Here is a 19,103-nt window from a genome sequence, read left to right as displayed (position 1 = left end):
GTGAAAGAGGCGCGAGCCGCCATGATAATTATTAATCGTGGCGTTTCGGCCATTTTGATTCATTCTCCACCGTGCTTCGGATGACATGACATTTCAAGTGTAACGTCTCGCGTCGTTGAACGCGGAGAAAGCGACGATAGAAAGCCAGAAGGAAAGAATAGGAGTGACGAATTTTATCCAAAGTGCATAATATTGTCTCGTTTCCTTTTTTTCTTTTTTTTTCCTTTTTAAACACACCACGACGGCTCCACTCGCGGTAATTCGACAGCGTGAAATCGCGATAGCGACGCGCCGCAAGGAGGGGGGGGACGGCCGTCTCTAAGCGATTCTGATATTTTTTCTTCCACGATATGTCAGAGAGCGAGGCGTTGTCGCAGAAGAAGCAAGCGCAGCAGCAGCCGTTTCATCCGCAGCAACAGCATCACATCGGAGCAGGCCCGATGGCGAACATGGCGTGGCAGTATCCGCCTAATAATATGCACAACATGTTTCCTCCGTATCCGGGGTAAGTCGTTAAAACGGCAACGATTAAAGAGCGTCGAGAATTTCGCCATCGAGTCGGCCATTACGCCACTCGAATATTGCATTCGTCGCACACTCATTTGTGCACCGAATCTTTCATCTTTCAACAAGCGTAATGAACGAAATTTTATTACCTTTTAAAATCCAGATGTTTCCGTTGAGAATATTCATATTCGCGAGACGAATGTAACATGTGTGAGAAGCCTCGGATATACGCGTACATATAAGGATGCCTCACGTCGAGCGTGAAGGTCATGTATGTCATGTGTTGTAATGCGAAATTTAGTTTTGTGCTTTTGACTTTGAAATAAGATTCTAAAAACAAGCGTTTATGATATACATAATTTTCCAATAAGATGCCATAAATTGATACAAAGGAGATGTATGATTACAGCTTGAGATGAATCATACATGCTCCAATTGCAAAGACTTTTGTAGTGACCTCATTCTTCTCGAACAAAGTTTTGTTTTAATCGTGTATTATTGTATTGATGATATTATTTATAATGATTCTGAGTTGCAAATGTTGCAGAATTGTTATAAATCTCAGAGTTATATGTTTGCAAATATTTAATTTTGCAAAATGTAATTTCTTTGCAGGCAAATGTACAGTTCAGGGTATCAAGGCGTGCAGCACCAAGGGCAGATGTTCAATTATTATCATACAATGATGCCAGGATATGGTCAAACTTTTAATCCACAGCAGCTACAGCAGCAGCAACACCAGCAGCAGCAGCAGCAGCAGCAACAACATCAACAGCAGCAGCAACAACAACAGCAGCAGCAACAGCAGCAGCAGGGAAATAATCAAACAAAGCAGCAGTTACATCAACAACCTCCCATACCTGGTACTCCCATGGCTTTAGATGATGATTCTGATCTTCCTCCATTGCCTCCTGGTCCACCACCGGCGGTACAATCAACTCAACAGCATAACAATCATATGCAACAACAATCGATGACTTATCCATCAGGATTGATGTATTCATTTCCTTATAACTGGAATGGAATGCACAATGATACTCCTCGTTAGTACCATTCATAACTTTTTTCATAATAAACAGAGATTGGCAAGTTCAAATTTATTAGCTCTAGTTTAACATACTTATAATATAAATAATTTAGATTATACATAGAATTTTCAAAAAAAAAAAAAAAAAAACTTTTGAAGAATATCAGTATATGTATATAAACAAAGCGCAAACGGGGGAATCAATGAAAGAATGACTTTCACTTTGTTTATATGATCTATCATATATAAGTCATGACTCATCGACATTTATTGTTGTCGTTGGGAAACATTTCTAAATGTGTTTATTTTGCCAATCTCTATATTTGTCTATTTCTGTGTAGCACATTTCTTTAAATATGTGTTACATATTAATATGTTATAGAATTCACGAGCGGGCAAATTCGTTTTAATTTGCCAAACAAGAAAACTGGTCTCGGATACATGCCATCCGGCAATAGCGGTGCCGCGAAGAAAAAACGTAAGCGGAACAAAAATTTAGCAGCTCAATTCAACAATAGCTTTCAGGGAAATGCTTCGGCGAACGGCCCTAATTTCATACCTAACGGACCTAACGCAAAGCCGACGGAACTGCCGCCGCTGCCTCCCACGCAGTGCGAAGTGGCGGCTCCTCCGCCGCCTAGCGAAGAGCCACCTGGTCCTGTTGCACCCGTTACCACGACAGCTAGTAACGCGGTTTCCAGCGCCGGCGCTGCTACTTCCATCGGGGTCATCCCCAGTCCGGTTGGGGATTGGCCTGACAGTCTGAAAAATTACGTGAACCGATGCTACGAAAAATGTAAGACGGCGGTCGACAAGGATCAGGTTGAAATTATATTGAAAGGAAAAATCACACGCGCTGCAAATGACGGTTCGCTCTGGGTAAAGGACTGGGATAAGGAGCCTCTGCCCAGCATCCACAGCGAACGCATGACTATGACGATCAAGCCTCAGAAACCGGCGTTAAAGCTGGCGAATCCTCTGGCGAGCCCACTGGTCAATGGTCAACAGGGAGGCTTGCGCAAGCCTGGCCTCTCCAGCTCACTCGGGGCTCGGCTTGGCGCGCGTCTCTCTGTGACACACAGCAGGCGGTCGAGGACTAGGTCCAAGTCGAGATCTAGATCGAGGTCAAGATCAAGATCTAAGTCAAGGTCGCGGTCCCATTCGCGATCGCGCTCGAGATCGAGGTCAAGGTCAACGCGTTCGCGCACACGTAGTCCACCGTCACGCAGATACAACAGACGTAGCACATCCTCGTCGTCGAATATTAGCGATCGAGAGCACGATTACAAGTCGCTCAAAATAAAAAAGTCCGCGCGCAGCAACAATAAGGCAAATCACAGCAATAAGAAGAGCAAGAAGACTAAGCAGGCTAAGTCACATTTCTATTCCGAATTTGGTTTAGCTACAGGCAATACAGACGAGCTAGGCACCAAGGAGAAGCTACAGCAGCGTGCTGCCAGATTCAACGATGGCATTTCCAGGACAGTGGTCAGCAACAATATTATTAGAGACGACCCAAATACGGACTTTGATTTTACTGGACTCCATATCGTTGGCACATGCAAGGATCTAGAAAAGCCCTATTTACGTCTCACATCGGTATGTCAATATTTATTTATATTATCTTCACGATTAATGGAACATAAAGCATATTGTTTTGAATGTTTAGATAAAATTAGTTATGCTATATTTACACTATACATTAAATTTTAATGGAATTTATTATTACATATTTTCATGAGAAAATTATAATATTGTTACAGGCTCCTGCCCCTTCTGCAGTTCGACCGGTAAGTGTACTTCAAAATTCTTTGGCCCATGTCAAGAAACGTTGGCTAGCTGAGCAGGACTATAGATATGCTTGCGATCAACTGAAATCCATCCGACAAGATCTTACCGTACAAGGTATCAGGGACTCGTTTACAGTTCATGTATACGAAACTCACGCCCGTGTAGCTTTAGAACGTGGCGACCACGAAGAATTTAATCAGTGTCAGACACAGCTGAAAATGCTGTATCAGGATCTCGGTGGCGAAAACCGATGCGAATTTATTGCTTATCGGATATTATATTACATCTTTACGAAGAATACTCAAGGTTGGTAATGAGACTAATAATCTTAATAATTTTTAAAATTAAATCGCACGATACATTAAAGTATTTGTTATAATAATATTACGCGCTAACATTTTTATGATTTCAGATTTAACAACAATTTTAGCATCTCTTTCGGCAGAAGATAAAAACGATGAATGTATAAAACATGCTTTGAAAATACGCTCGGCATGGTGGTTGGGTAATTTTCATGCTTTCTTCAAGCTGTATAGAACGGCACCGCGAATGTCTGCCTTTTTGATGGATTGGTTTGTCGCAAGAGAACGAAAGAAAGCATTGAAATTTATGATAAAGTCGTACGTATTCCACATATTTATTATTACAATTCTCTGAATGTTTTGTAACAATTATTTTTATGAAATTGTCGTTTTTAAGGGAGTTGTATAAAATTTATTATTTTATTTGTTTAAAATTTATCGAGATAATATTATTTTAATTATTGAGTTTAATTTTGCTATCAGATTTTGTTTCAATTTTCAATTATATTTTTTCGCAAATTTCGAGGTTTTAAAAATTAAAATTTCTTCAATTAAAAACTAATACGCGGAATAATAAGACGGTATTCCAATTATGCAACAAAAATTTAGAAGAATAAGATTATAATATATGATTTTATCATTTTATAAAATAATTTCGTTAAAAAATGTACATTCGATTTTCAGGATAAAAGCTTGGTTGTTTTCACATATATTTTTGAAAAATATAGTTTATTTTTTTCAGCAAATGAAAATATATTATTTTTTTTTATATTTGCATTTGCTTTTGAAAAAAATTCTTTTTCGCATTTTATTATAATTTATCGAAAGATACATAGTTGAAAAAGTATAACGAAATTTAATCGATATACTTTTTATGATTTTAAATTAATGTTGACTTTTTTTTAAACATTTCATTAAATGCAATTCTAGTGCCACGCATTAACTAATGATACCTACCTAGAATTGTGGATCATGAATTATAATTGCAGATTTCTGTTACAGGACGTCGTAGCCCAAAGTTAAAAATTGCATATTTAATTGTCTTTTTATGTATTCACTGCAACATTACCATCTATGGCTATTGTCTAACGTTTGCATTTCTTCTGCTGTTTAGCTACCGGCAAAATTTGGCGGTTCGTTTCGTCGTAGCGGAATTGGCCTTTGAGTCTTTGGACAAGTTTTATGAATTTGTCAGTGAGTTCGGCTTGGTTTACGCCGATCTCGTTCGACAACAAATCGACTGCAAGGCAAGCAGTGGTAGTCTAGGTAGTTGGTAGAAGCCGAAATCTACTCTCCTACCTTTATCTCTTATGGCGGAAGATAACTTAAGACGCGAAAGAAAGGGCCACACATACATACACACACACACATACACACCACACACACGTGCATCTATAATAAATCTCACGTGTGCGTTGCATTATGTGTATATGCATATGTTTCGGACACGCGTACATTTGTGTGACGCATATGCATATATATATACATACATATTTACATAAGTATCTTCCATTTCGCTGGTACGCGTATCTCAATTTGTAAATTTTCCTCGCTCTTGGAAGCCCTACATGTGTTGGCTCTGTCTTTCGCAAACGTATCTTCAAATCGTCGTCCCACATCAATTTCATCACCGTCGGGCACAAAATCGAAAGCTTGGAACTTCGACTACAGCTCCGACTGTGAATTTGTACATATGTATACGCTCCTTCGTTCGCGGTTTCCCCTTCCACGTGCACGTGTACATAATTACAAGAGGACATATATGTGGATCGCTTTGCTGGGGGCCCGTGGAAATTGTACAAAATCCGGATGGATCGCGTGTTTCCATTAATCCGGCGCTACCTCACTAAAAAAAAGATTAAATGAAAAAAATCTCTTTATAATACATGTCGAGAATCATATTTAGAACGTAATAGGATTTACGGTCTTCGCAAAAGAAAAAAAGCCCATTTTTTCTCGTTTGTTCTTGGCTTGGAACGATTCGTTGATGAGAAACACGAATCGCTCTCTCCTTTCCAATCGTTTATTAACGTGATACGCACGCACACACGCTTCACTGCCACAGTGCTCGATCGATTTTCCAAGTATTCTTTTAAGTATTACTGCACGAACAAAAGCTGTAGCTGCCCCGAGCAGCCGAGCAACACAAGCATTTTTTCCCTTGAAGAGAAGAGAGCTTTGAAGAGAATGTGGATGAGGATTCCATTTCACAAATCCGGAGACTCGAATCGCGTCTGAGGAGAAGACTCCACGGTGACTATGTTCGTGCCACTTGTGTTCGTGAGAAACATTCTTTTCGGTCAATGAAACAACGTTCCCGATCGCTAAGTGCTACTTTTCAAACAAGATCGAAAAAGAGGTCGTCGATAGTCGGAGAGCAAAAGGAGAAAAAGGGCAGGATCGTTTGTCAATACATTTTTCAACATCGTCTTTGCTTCGTCAATTCTCCCGAACATGATTATTTGTGGATGAACAATATGTCGCTTCAAGAAGACGACATCCGAGTGAAGAATGAAAATAGAAGACCAAGAAGAGCATCGTCCCTATTGCATGCAAGCGGGATTATTGATTCTCCAATCGAGTGTAGGTAGTTTTGTAATTAATTTCATTTGCATAATTAATTTTAATTAGTGCGCGTTCCTGTGTCGTGCGCGAAACGACGATGGACTCGTTTTTACGTTAGAGTCATCTCTTTTTTTTGCTGGACTCAAGTGATCGAGACGCTTCTTATCGTTTTTGCGCGCGTATAGAAGATGCATCAGCTGCATTATAATACGGATTCGGAAAGGAGATGATTCATTGTACAATATTTTACTTTGGATATACTATGTTGTGCATAATAAATTATTTAATTTTATGACTTTATACCCTCCTCACTTTTGTCGCATGATACTGTAGACCTAGCGCACTTTTAGAGAAGATATAAATTACGATTCGGTTTTTTCACATCGTCTTTGCTTCGTCAATAATAAATATCTTGTTCCTCCATATTGCGTCAAAGCAACTGCATGTCGTGACCGACATTCACATTCGTTGCTAATTATAATCTCTAAAATCGGTCAACAAAATAATTTAAATGTTAAATAATGTAACAATTCGCACGAAAAGAGAGAGACAACATAGAACATTTAAAGTATATAAATATAAAACGAGAAAACATCATTTTTTTTTCAATGTCTATCTTCTAATCATTACAATATTTAAGGCTCTCCACTGCAGCTATATCATTACAATACTAGAAGCGAACGTATGACTCATAGATATGATGCGTCGCAATATATTATTCTCGATATTTGTATTCAATAGAATGGACATGTAAAATCTATCTAAACTTTTTAGAGCATAAAATTAAAAACTGAATTTAAATCGATTGCCGTAAATTCGTTCTCGCTTAAGATTCCAAATTTGCAGAAAGAAACTACTTATAAGTATAGAATTTTAGAAGGAAAAAAACTGATATATTTTTACTAGTTCACTCTATTGATTACATGTAAATGGGGCCAATTTGTACAATTGTTCGCTTCTGACGTAATAGAAATCGTAAATATCTTTTAAATAATTTAACTTTGATACATGATTTTATTCTATTCGTGTAATGACGCGAATGTAAACCACGTCTGCACCTTTGACGCAAATTGTTGTAGCCTCGTATTGGGAGATACGGTTATAAACCACGTCTCGACACATTTTATCAACTTTGTTCAAAGATCTCTACAATACATTCAAAACGCATACACAACGTGCCATTAACCGTAGATTAATCTGTTAACGCTCGGTACCCTCTGATAAGAAGAGATATTCTGACAAATTTGAGTATACTTTTTCAATTCAAACAATCTAATTACGAAACATACCATTATTATCTGATAAGATATTGATAATGTAAAGCTCCATTATTTTATCAAGATTCAGTATATTGTGAATTTTCTTTCGAAAATCAAATTTCCTAAACCACATAAAATAATCCCGAACGTTAACGGATTAATAATTTCTCGTGCACGTAACAAGTAGGAACAGATCGCGCGGAAGAGATCAACGCCAATATAAATTCACGTGCGCGTCGGCGTCGAGTCGCGAGTTACACGGTGCGTAAATAGCCTTACGGTGTAAATATATTAATAGTATCTCTCTCTAACGATACCGTTTTTGTATACACATCTGATTGATAGCTGATCGTAATAACACATTAATTCACTTAAATATTAATCAAATAAAAAAAAGTGTTAACTATACGGTACGGCGAAATAATGCAGCCCTTGGTAGAGATGAAAGGTTGGTGTGATTATCGGTAGCGCGAACCGATCGACTGCGATGATGGGATCGGACGGGGAAGAGGAGGGAAAGAATGCGAGGGAGAGACGGAGGATCCGTTTATACGGAAAGAGACACGAAGCTGTTATACTGGGTGATGTTGCGTTTCAGAATGTCGGCGCACGGGCCTAAGACCCGCTCGAACCGTGCCCGATCCAGTTTCACGCATTTCAACGGACCCCTGGCCACTACGGTCGCCGCTCGTGGCCTGTCCAGCAGCAGCGCTATTTCCCCTGTGTCAGAAGAAAAGCTTTCGTCATTGAACGAATCGAGTTTCGCTTTTTTGTGTAAAATTGATTACATAAATTATTAACATTCTGTTTATATATTTTGACAATTGATCTAAAAGAGATATTTAAGTACTAAGATATTTCTGTGAGAAATATCACAATATATATGCTAGATGTTTTATTCTGTAATCATTTCTCGATATTATCTCAGATGTTTGCTTCGATTCTTATCTCACCGAAATAGTCGGATGGCCCTAAACGGCCGACCTCCGCGGGTTCATCTCCTTCCGAGCGTTGCTGAAGAACCACCGCAGTTCCCTCGACGATTATATAAAAGTCTTCTCCCGGCTCACCCTGTCGGACTATCGTTTCGCCGTCATCGAATGCTACCGGCTCCAAAGCGTCTGCTACCGTAAGCCTTTCCCATTTATCCAAGGACTCTGTGCGACGAGAAATACGTCGTAAAAATCAATAATAGTTCTTTCTTTCACAAGAAAATTTTGTATTTCCATTTTATATAATTTCATATCCCTTACAAATGGAATAAAAATAATCTTTGCTATTTTAACGAAATGGAGAATCCTGTAAAATCAAGAAATTTAATCATCTTTAGAATTCTGATAGAAATCCATTCTAATCATATCAAATTTTGACATGTAATAAGGAATAATAATTTGAAGGCCAACATGTTGAGAGAAATAATTTGAAGCCAAAATGCTGAGAAAATAAACTCACCTAAAATTGAGACTCTGGAGAGAAACTCCTCGTACATTTTCCGTTTTCTTATAGTGGAACCCATGAGAATTCTGCGGTAAGAGTCTCTGTCGATGCCCCAAAGCTTCACATCGGTCTTCGCTCTGACGGTGGCGGCGCGTGGAGTTCCATAGATTAACGCGAGCTCGCCAAAGCTACCACCCTCGCCGATCGTCGTCGCCAGCTCGCCATTAACGAATATCTCGACCTCCCCTTGATCGATCACGTAAAAGTTGTCACCTTCGTCGCCTTGAAAGACACATACCGCTCATTCATTCTATAAGTCAACGATAAGCCGACACAAGGTAGAAGTGCACGCAAGCAGGGCTCGATCAGCACGTACCTTGACGAATGATCGCCTCCCCGGGCAGGAAGGTCACGGGGAACATCGCGTCGAATATATCGGAGCGCTCGTTTTCGTCCAGGTGCGCGAACAGCACGTTCTTGGCGATGGCCTTACTTAAAGCAGCCATGGTTTTATAGTCCTTAGGTACGACCTTCTTGACGTAACTGGTAGCGTCCTCCTCGGAGACCGGCTCCGCCGAGATTCCGCCTCTTCGTCGCGGCACCTGCGGGCCCTGTTGACCCGCGGGCATGTCCTCTGTATCCTCCGGACTCGTCGCGATCTGTTGCTTTGCATCGTGAGCTTGTTCCTGCGCACAAACGAGATAAAAAATCTCAAGTAAGAGTCTAACAATAAGTCCTTTAAATAATATTTTAGCCGCAAACTTTTAATTATAATACCGACGATTTTTATAATTATTTAGCATCAGTTTCTAAAAGATAAATAAAGAATGAAAATCGTCATTATTTTACGAAATAATTAAAATATAGGTACGGTTCATTCAATAAACTTATTTATATGATTTTTATGCGCATTATGACAACTTTCTTTAACGCGTTAGCATGTTCAAACCAATTATAATCTATGTCAATATGTATTCGTGTATATTATTATTACTTAATCTAAATTTAGTATTATTGCGCTGCATGGAAACCATCACGAGATACTAACATATAATAGATATTGTATAAAAGATTACGGTCATTTGACATATTAATTAATTCAATTCATTCTAATCTAATTAGCTTAAGCGATTCTTCGATTTCTTGAAACATTAATTATGTATGAAAGCAGAGAAATTTCTTAATCCTAATTAAAATAGAACTAATTAATTCATAAAAGCAATACATGTAAACTCCCACGAGAATTGGTTATCGATCTGCGTGATAAATAATATAAAAATTCATCTTGGCAGCGTCGAGTGCGCAATAAAATTACAGCTTCGGTACCATTGCAGACTCTTAAAATCTACGCTGCATTTCAAGTATCTCTGTATGTGTATTTTTTTATACAGTATATATACTATACAATTAGATTACAAAAAAATTAATTGCAGAAGATTGTCGATTCGTCGCAATAACCGGAGCAACGCGTGAAAACAGCCTCCTCGTGTTAAGGTCACTGCAGGTAAACGCACACTCGAGTTTCGTTGGTGTATCGACGTGGGGCGTTCAAAAAAAAAAAAAAGCGGAGCGCAAATTAATAATTCATTAACCACGACCGCGCGCGGCTCCAGCCATACCCGACATTCGAGAGGCCTCGTGTTTACGTGTGTTTACCCCGCACAAAATTACCGTAAAATTATAAATTATATAGGTCTTTAGATATTGTACCGTCGCGTTTATACGAGCACCATAGAGGGGTGAGAGAGAGGAATAATGCCATAGGTCAGTTGGCGTTTTCACGCACCAACGCGTCGTCTCTCTCGATGGTTCTCTCGACGCCGAGCGTCGTGCGTCGCTTGAACGGGAATATTCAAATCAGCGAGATTCGCATTTCTCCCTTCGATTATCGTAATAATGCACAGCGCATGCTAACGTATACGAGACGACCCGCGTCTCGGAATCGACTCGGATGTCCCGCGAACGTGATTATTACCCTTCTCTCTGCAATTTTTTAAACGTCAAATTATTAATATAATTGTGTTAAGAAGAAGTATTACGTTACGTCGATTCAACCTGCAATTATGTATATAAAAAATTATTAATTATGCAAATTATATACAAATTAAATCGATTTCTTTCCCTGTTTTCTTATTTTTGAGATATCAATCATCGTAACTTTTTATTGTACAGATTACGTGCATGTAATAGCTATGTACGTATAATAATTAACTATACTTGTTATACTTTGCATGTATAATAATGACATTTAATTGCAACATATAGCTGGATTAAAAGAAAGGATCGACAAGACTTTATTCTGTAAACCTGAGCTAGTAATATATCTCTCGGATATTATTCGTTTAATATTAATCGAATGCTTATTAAATTAAATGCATACGAAATTTTCCATTTTTTTGAAACATATTTGTTATCCAAGCTTATGAAAGATGAAGAATAATATTGAATCTTGAAATCAGAAGAAAATACAGAATGATTGTAAAAGACTCGATCATAAAATTTCCTTCCATGTCTTTTAATCCATCTATTCTTTGTAAAAAAAAGGAGTTTCATTAAAGTATTATTATTTAAATGTCAGTAATTAAGTTATATTTTTCTTCTTTAAAAGGAAAGAAATTCGATCGAGTTTTGATAAATAAGTTATCATCACCAATATCATTCAATTATTGATACGGGAAACGCGATTCACTAATAATTGTTCAACGTAATGTGAACGCCGTTTTTAATGAGACCATAAAACTTAACGATCCGATAAATCTTCATCGCTCGTTTCCGCCTCCAAAGACGTGTGTAAGCGACATGCATCTGTTACGTAATTCAAAACAGAAGGCCGAAATTTCTGAAATGATCCAACAGATACATCAAACAAATTGTCATATCTTTTGAAATCGTTATCGATCATTTATATGTATTACATGTAATGAAATTTTAGAAAACCTATAAATCGATATAGAATCCTAGAACCTCTTGCTCTCGTTCTCTCTCTCTGTTTGTAATTTTTTATGCATCAAATTATTAATATAATTGCATTAAGAAGAAATATTGCGTTACTTCGATTCAACTTGTAATTATGTATAAAAAATTATTAACTATGCAAATTATATATAAAATTAAATTGATTTTTTTCTTGTCTTTCAAACATCAATCTTTGAAACGTCAATCATCGTGGCTTTTTATTATTACACATTACATAATAATTTAATAAAGGCGCGTTATATCATCGCTATCGCAAACAGCGTATATACAACTGAAATTTTAAACCGTGGATCGCGATCTTATTAAATCTGTCAGTTTACTACGCATACCTGGAGCGCGTTCGGTTCGTACGAAAATAGAACACGGTCTAATTTTACAGACGTAATTCTGCAAATGTATTTCGTGCATTACACGAGATATCAAATAATACATTAGAATCTTGCGCCAGAGCTATCACGAATTATCGGTTGTCGAAAATGGACTTTAGAATTCAAGGTAATTGAATATAATCGGAGCGAGAGAGAGAAATGCATTCAAGTGTACATAACTGTAAATAACTATGTAAGCTCTATGTGCGATTCAATTATATATATAACACGTCGTATATTAGATTCTACTGAACGACGAAACTGATCAACAAAGACGTATGCTCTTATACAATCTCTTCAATCTATGATGATCTATAGCCACCGGCTGCACTCGCAAGTGTTACACGCACACATACACGCACGCATACATGTACACATGCATCCTTGAACACACTCGTGACACGAAAGAATCTTATTCTTCTCATCTCCGCGCGAGTGTTTTTCAGACTCGAATTTTTTTCGTACACGGAATACGATATACATAAGTTGGTATATCAAATGTAGTACATCAAGAATACGTAAAATGCGCTCGTATAAATGCATTCTAAATACTTAAAAGAGATAAATGTAAATAAATATAAGTAAAAAGAGATATATAAATAAATATAAATGTAAGTAAAAATATTCTGGAAAATTTATAATTCGAAATATAAGAGATATGTGTACAAAGATTTATATATTAATTCCCGAGATAAATATATATCTGTATCGATAATAATTCTTAAATAACACGCGTGACCAGTCGACGAGAGAGTTTCTCGTATCGATTTTCTTCTCTCTTAAAAGTATTCTGCAATTTTTACTTCTTTCTTTTTCCGGTTCTCCATTTGAAAACGATGTAAAAAGACTGTAAAAAATACCACGCTTTTATTTTTCGTTGCAAAAGACTAGCTGCTACAAACAGCGCGGTAAAAGACTTTAGATGACATTTACAAAGTTCAACGATTGTTAGAAGAGTTTATCAAAAAAGTGTAAGTCGCATAAAACTTGTTGGCACAAAACGACGAGATATTTCTGTGAAATTCACGTCAAGAATTGAAACGTACGTAAGAAAGTTCACCAACAATTGTATTTCCCGAAGCTGAGATCACGTAATCCTCACAAACTAGACAAAATGACAAATTTTTCGACTTTACGGAAATGGCACGTTTAGCGAGAATTTCATAGATTTTCACTTGTGAAAATTTTTTTTTTCACATACACACTTCAAAACCACGATTTTTTACGGAGAAGATGATCGCAAGATAATCTTTTCTGAGACGGAACGGAATAAATCTCATTGTTGTTTGTTAAGGGAACTTGGAAAACAAGACTTCACCGACGATCGACGTGATCTATCATACGCGAGATCAATCATACGCGCGCGTAACTCGAGCGATTATGGCCGGCGCTCTCTCGCATACCTCGTCGTTCATCGTTGCTCTCGATCCACGTCCTCCTTTACCTTCCCTCGTCGATCTCGTTCGCGTCTTCTGCTGCTCGCAAAATCGCGGTAACACTTATTACGAAGACGTGCCGTCTTTCGCGGCAGCGCGCGTCGCAGTCGACGCTCTCGCGGGTCCTGGAGAGCAAAAGGGGATCGAACCGTCGTCGCCGCCGCGATCTCGCGTCTTCCTCGTCCTCGTCCTCCACCTCCGTGATTTTATAAGGCCTCGGACGGAATCCAATTAGAGGTCGGAGGCGATCTAGCACGCGCGCGCGCGCGAAACTCCGTCCGTCCGTCTGCGCGACAGCGTCGGTTACTGCTGGCGACCGCGGCCGCTGGCTGCCTTGGCGCCAGGACAGGACGGATGGTGCCGCCGAGATGCTGTCTTGTGCCTGATGGTCGGTAAGTAAGGTTCTCTCCTACGCGTTAGCGAATCGATCCGCGCCGGCGGCATTTTTCCAAGACCGCGGCTCCTAAAGTCGCTCGTATCTAATACTTGTAGGAAGCATGTTTCGCAATTACACCAATTTTGTATCAATACTTGTCTGAGTTTTCCGATAGTTGGAATATTGGAGCTTCAGATAAGAAGATATTTAATATTATATTTAATATTATATATGAACTTATATTTATAAATAAATATAAATAAATTTTTTTCCCTGAATATTTCTTTAATATTTTATCTTTTTTTTTACGTCATATTGTATTACTCATATTGTTGGATGTTGTTAAGGCCGTCTTTGTTTCTTTTATTTGCTGCAGAGCTTTATTCTTATCAACGTGTGGAATGTCAATTTCTTATTCCTAGTCGTCACGCGAATGAATAGACATGATATTACGCGCCTAGTAATGTTATCATAATTTCAGAGGCGCCGAGACGTCACCGCCGAGACGTTCCTGGCGACGATATCGGGGAGAAAACAGACATCGAGACGCGGAAAAGAGGAAGAACAATGGCAAAGATTAGATCGACCAGATCGCCGTCTTCCACATTTTTGTGAATTCCTGCGCATCATTTTTTACTCCATTTCTCTTTCTCTCTCACTCTCTCGGCTATAAGGTTGCGTCTTGTTATATTTCGAGCGTGTTCTATGTTTAGATCAGATGCCCCTTACATTGCAATCTCTCTCTCTCTCTCTCTCTTCCTCTCTCTCTGTCTCCTTTTGCATACATCTCTCATCTCTCTTTGACATTTTTCTCTTTTTTTTTCTCTTATAGTAGACTACATTCACTCTTTCTAAAACTGAAAGTAAAGAATTGCTTTTCTAATATGCACATCTCGGCAAAAAATGTATAATTGTTTAAGGTAAATGACATTAACATAGCTAGAAAAATGCGTCGTATTTATAATTTTATACAATAAGATTTAAAAAATTTGTATGAAGTTAAAATCTCTCTTTTTACCGAGAAATAGTTTTTAATTATATAAGCGATTGAAAAAGAATGACTTTTACGAGTGGATAGCAAAATTCGAATTTTTCTTCAATTTTATTTAATTCTATTTTATACCGTAGCATTAGTTTTATGATATCTGAAGAAGCTCCTATCCTAATATTTGCGCGCATCTGTTTATTTCTCGTTCTCCATTTTACGTCTCTCATTTTTTATATTTCGCTCTTATACGTCAATTTATGTGTTTCTCGATTCCTTTTCTCGGCAAACTCTCGCGGTTATTATTCTTCCCCATATTTTCCGTTTGTATTCCGGCGAGATTTCTATTCCGAAATAGATTTCATTCTTTCATCCTCTCCGTCTCTCTTTCCCTCCCACGCGCAGTTTTTATCGCGTATACCGCATAAGCACGGAAGGCAAACACGCGACGACGACGATCCCCGCGTCTTCGCCTTTCGCTTGACAGCATCGACGCTGCACCACGTTGCACCACCAGTAGCTGCGCTGTCACAATGACACTGATTGATATGCGATAACGGAGACACTAGATCGAAGATAGACCCTTGCGTGATCCATATTATACGAACAGAAACATTCAAATTTAGAATAACTTTTGAAAGATGAAATATTTTTTTCTAGGGAAAGGATACATTTATATATTTCTTTTTTCAAAAGCGGATCGATAAGTTTGTAATTTCTTATCGCGAAGGAGAGGTAAATGAAGATTCATGTCGCCTCCGCAAAAGATTTAATATTGATGCAAAACACACATAAATTTTCTCACAGAACGACATATATTTAGTATCGATAAAGGTAATATTTTAAAGGAGATTTAAAAAATATGATAGCTCGTCGCGAAACTGCTCAATCTCTTATTGATTCTTTTCGCAACAGCAATATTTCATATGCTATTTTTCTTCCTGCCTCCGAAATGGCCTTCACAGCCTACGCATAATCATACGGCCTGATAAACATAACTTTGCAAAGAGCAAATTATACTGTATTATATTTGATGAATCGTTCGTATGTTGAAAGAAAAAAATAAAGTAATAATAGTAATGAAATAATAATAATTAATAGTAAAACTATAAAAACTCAGCAGCTGACAAATTTAAAAGCAAAAGAATAATATCGTTAATTTTGGGATTTATAATTTTCACAAATTTCGATATCGATTTTTTTGCGACAAGAACTTTTCCTTCTCGCAAGTAGAGAGATCTTAGGTCATTTTAGCGCGGATTCAATCTACAAACATGCGGTGGGATTTGCGCGTTTTTACGAGTTATCGACGATGGTTTTTACGTCAGCGGCTATCGCTTATTTTTGGCGGCCGTTTCTTTCTTGCGTCGGTTTTGGACGAGCCTTCAATTTTCGCGAGCACATGCGTCGCATCCATCACGCGTGGGTGGCCGCGGCACAAACGCCGAAGGTAATTGCCATCGCCATATAACGTTAAATGGGAAAGGTAACAAAAGGGGGTAGTAAAAGGTCTCGAGAAACCTAAATCAAGGCACTATTCACACTGGAATCAGATATAATTCGGGGAGATTATGCTGCTCGGAAGGTTGATTGATGTGAGATATAATGTTCGTCCCTCGACAATTTCTCCAAAGTTTTAATTGCTTTTATCACGAATCATCTGATCATGAGCTCGAAAAGTTTCGCGAAGGATAGTCACGTGCATTTAATAAAAAATGAATAAAAAATGTTAAATTTATATAAAATATATTATATTAAAAAATTATTTTAAATTATATATATAAAATTTTATATAAATTATAAGTTAGTATATATAATTTTATATATAATTTTTTTAATATAATATATATATATATATATATATATATATATATATATATATATAATTTTATATAAAATTAGAGATAATAATAGAGAATAATAAATTATATATAAAATTACATACATACTAATTTTTAATTTATATTAAATTTATATATATAATTTTTAAAACCTCTAGAATTTTCTCTGTTTACTTTGTTTTTCCAAGAGTGCCGAGATAAACAGATATGTTATTCTATTTATTGTCTAAGAATGTTTTCACAGGAGAATGTTTGAAGAAATTTTCAAATGTCAATGTTTCGTTTACTCTGAGTTGTTTTTGTTTTGAAAGTTGCATTTAGAAAAATGCTTTGGAAATTACATACATACTAATTTTTAATTTATATTAAATTTATATATATAATTTTTAAAACCTCTAGAATTTTCTCTGTTTACTTTGTTTTTCCAAGAGTGCCGAGATAAACAGATATGTTATTCTATTTATTGTCTAAAAATGTTTTTACAGGAGAATGTTTGAAGAAATGTTCAAATGTCAATGTTTCGTTTACTCTGAGTTGTTTTTGTTTTGAAAGTTGCATTTAGAAAAATGCTTTGGAAAATCAAGAGAGAGAGAATATAAATTGAAAGTGCAGTGACACAACATAACACCCAATATATTCATATCCATGTAAACATGATTATATAATTAATTGTGAATCAAAAAGGCATTTATTCCTTAATAATGACCGTATATCGATATAATAGGCAATCTGTTCTTTCATAATAATTATACAAAATAATTATATGCAATTGGCAGAGATGGCAGCACTTGCTACATGCACTTTCGCAAGCCATAACATTATCGATAATCGATAAACCAACATTGTTTAATGTGTCAATGTTTCTCAGAACGATAAGAGAAATTGTTTAGAGAAGAACGCATATAAATGACTCGCACTAAAGTCTTTTTAAAGAACCCAAACTCCGATTACGCAAATGATTGTTATCTGTACGACATTCAGATAACGTAATAATGGTCTACACAAACAGACAAATCGCGGATTACAATGTGTTTACACATGTGAGGAAGATACAGTTTCGATAAAAACGAGATATATTTATCGTTTATATTACGCTAAATAAATTTTTACGACGTAACTATTCGCAGAATTGAATAACGAGCAAGAGACAAATTATAGTATCTTCTGTTTGTACATCTCTATTGTACAAACATAGCTTGTTATTTCCACAAATGTCATTTTACCCTCGGAAAATACTACTCGGTCAATCCTACTTCAAAGATCACGAATTGATAACAATGTAAAACGTAAAATTCACACACTTTGTATAGAGAACATTTTCAGAAGAGACGTGTCCTCGAGGAACACCAGGTCCGAGATCACCCTGGTCCCAATCGCGCGTGTCACGTCACTGTCACGTCATATTGACACGAACGTTGTCTCACTGTCGTTGACAGCGTTAACCTCTCGATGTTCCCTCAGGACCGCGACGTTTCCCAGGCGAGGGGGACAGGCGAGAAGCTTTCCCAGGAGGGAAGACGTATCTCTCTCTCTCTCGAGACGGGATCGAGGTTAATCCGCGACGCACGTCGACGAGATCGGTCGCGGGCCGAGGAAATAGTGTCATGTACGTACCCTTTCCAGCTTTTGGAAGTATTCCCGCAGGAAGGAGATCGGGTTCTCGGGCCGGCCGACGCACAGTTGCACTATACAGTCTTTCAGGACTTGTTGGATATTGTGTCGCTGAACGTATTCCTCGCACTCGCGTAAACTCTGCTCCTCCTCGAGATTCGCCGCCATATTGATGATGCACGCCGCGCCGCTTTATCGGCGATACCTACCTACCTACGTGCGAGTCGTCGTCGTCGGAGAGAAGACGACGACGAGGACGCGCGGAGGATAAGATAACGCGATGAGACAAGGAGTGACAGACACCGGCGAGAATTATGTTTTGATATTTACTCGCGCCGATGGATTTACGCGAGTCGCAACCATCGCGAAATTGCAAAAGGAACTGTCAACGAGATTCTGCTCCGATGTAATTCTAAGTAACTCGAATTCCGATGTTATTTATATATACGGTGGCCTCTATGCCTTTATTTGCGACGATCGTGTAATGACCGCGAATTTTCACCGAAAAATGATATCGCAAATCATTTATCGTAGAATATTTGATTAATTAAAATTAGCCCCAAGTGACATGAATTAAGCGCAGCCGACTTGAAAATTCATAATTCAGATTGGACTCTTAAAA

The 19,103-nt window shown here is 37.7% G+C and overlaps 2 protein-coding genes across 5 annotated transcripts; one reads left to right on the top strand and one right to left on the bottom strand.

Moving 5' to 3' along the window:
* Nucleotides 1-43: 43 nt before the first annotated feature.
* On the top strand, nt 44-6,484 carry LOC145972751 (leukocyte receptor cluster member 8 homolog). 3 transcript variants are annotated; one of them, XM_083101655.1, is made up of 7 exons: nt 44-256; nt 358-505; nt 1,123-1,550; nt 1,917-3,133; nt 3,298-3,631; nt 3,738-3,945; nt 4,742-6,484. In XM_083101655.1, exons 2-7 carry the CDS (start codon nt 441-443, stop codon nt 4,902-4,904), a joined length of 2,415 nt encoding a protein of 804 aa, XP_082957781.1. In that variant the 5' UTR covers nt 44-256; nt 358-440; the 3' UTR covers nt 4,905-6,484. The 3 variants fall into 3 exon arrangements, with proteins under 3 accessions (XP_082957781.1, XP_082957782.1, XP_082957780.1); XM_083101656.1 differs by having other exon boundaries at nt 44-505; nt 1,917-2,012; nt 2,937-3,133; XM_083101654.1 differs by having other exon boundaries at nt 44-505.
* On the bottom strand, nt 6,458-18,875 carry Pka-r1 (protein kinase, cAMP-dependent, regulatory subunit type 1). 2 transcript variants are annotated; one of them, XM_083101657.1, is made up of 5 exons: nt 18,485-18,875; nt 9,265-9,574; nt 8,904-9,170; nt 8,405-8,608; nt 6,458-8,171 (listed from the first exon to the last, which is right to left on the bottom strand). In XM_083101657.1, exons 1-5 carry the CDS (start codon nt 18,647-18,649, stop codon nt 7,999-8,001), a joined length of 1,119 nt encoding a protein of 372 aa, XP_082957783.1. In that variant the 5' UTR covers nt 18,650-18,875; the 3' UTR covers nt 6,458-7,998. The 2 variants fall into 2 exon arrangements, with proteins under 2 accessions (XP_082957783.1, XP_082957784.1); XM_083101658.1 differs by lacking the exon at nt 18,485-18,875 and adding an exon at nt 13,636-14,007.
* Nucleotides 18,876-19,103: the final 228 nt, after the last annotated feature.

Source organism: Camponotus vicinus, unplaced genomic scaffold, assembly GCF_025532165.1.
Source record: "Camponotus vicinus isolate PSW18456_S1 unplaced genomic scaffold, iyCamVici1.0 SCAF_6, whole genome shotgun sequence".
Lineage (NCBI taxonomy): Eukaryota > Metazoa > Arthropoda > Insecta > Hymenoptera > Formicidae > Camponotus > Camponotus vicinus.
The sequence above is the reverse complement of the archived record's forward strand: the minus strand, read 5'-3'. Positions and strand labels throughout refer to the sequence as shown.

Coding starts and splice junctions, on each gene's coding strand:
- LOC145972751 (XM_083101654.1), top strand. CDS start 351: ATGTCAGAGAGCGAGGCGTTGTCGCAGAAGAAGCAAGCGCAGCAGCAG. Junction 1,551..1,916: donor AATGCACAATGATACTCCTC/GTTAGTACCATT, acceptor AATATGTTATAG/AATTCACGAGCGGGCAAATT. Junction 3,632..3,737: donor CTTTACGAAGAATACTCAAG/GTTGGTAATGAG, acceptor TTATGATTTCAG/ATTTAACAACAATTTTAGCA.
- Pka-r1 (XM_083101657.1), bottom strand. CDS start 18,649: ATGGCGGCGAATCTCGAGGAGGAGCAGAGTTTACGCGAGTGCGAGGAA. Junction 9,171..9,264: donor GGAGGCGATCATTCGTCAAG/GTACGTGCTGAT, acceptor GTGTCTTTCAAG/GCGACGAAGGTGACAACTTT. Junction 8,172..8,404: donor AGGGCCATCCGACTATTTCG/GTGAGATAAGAA, acceptor CTTCTGACACAG/GGGAAATAGCGCTGCTGCTG.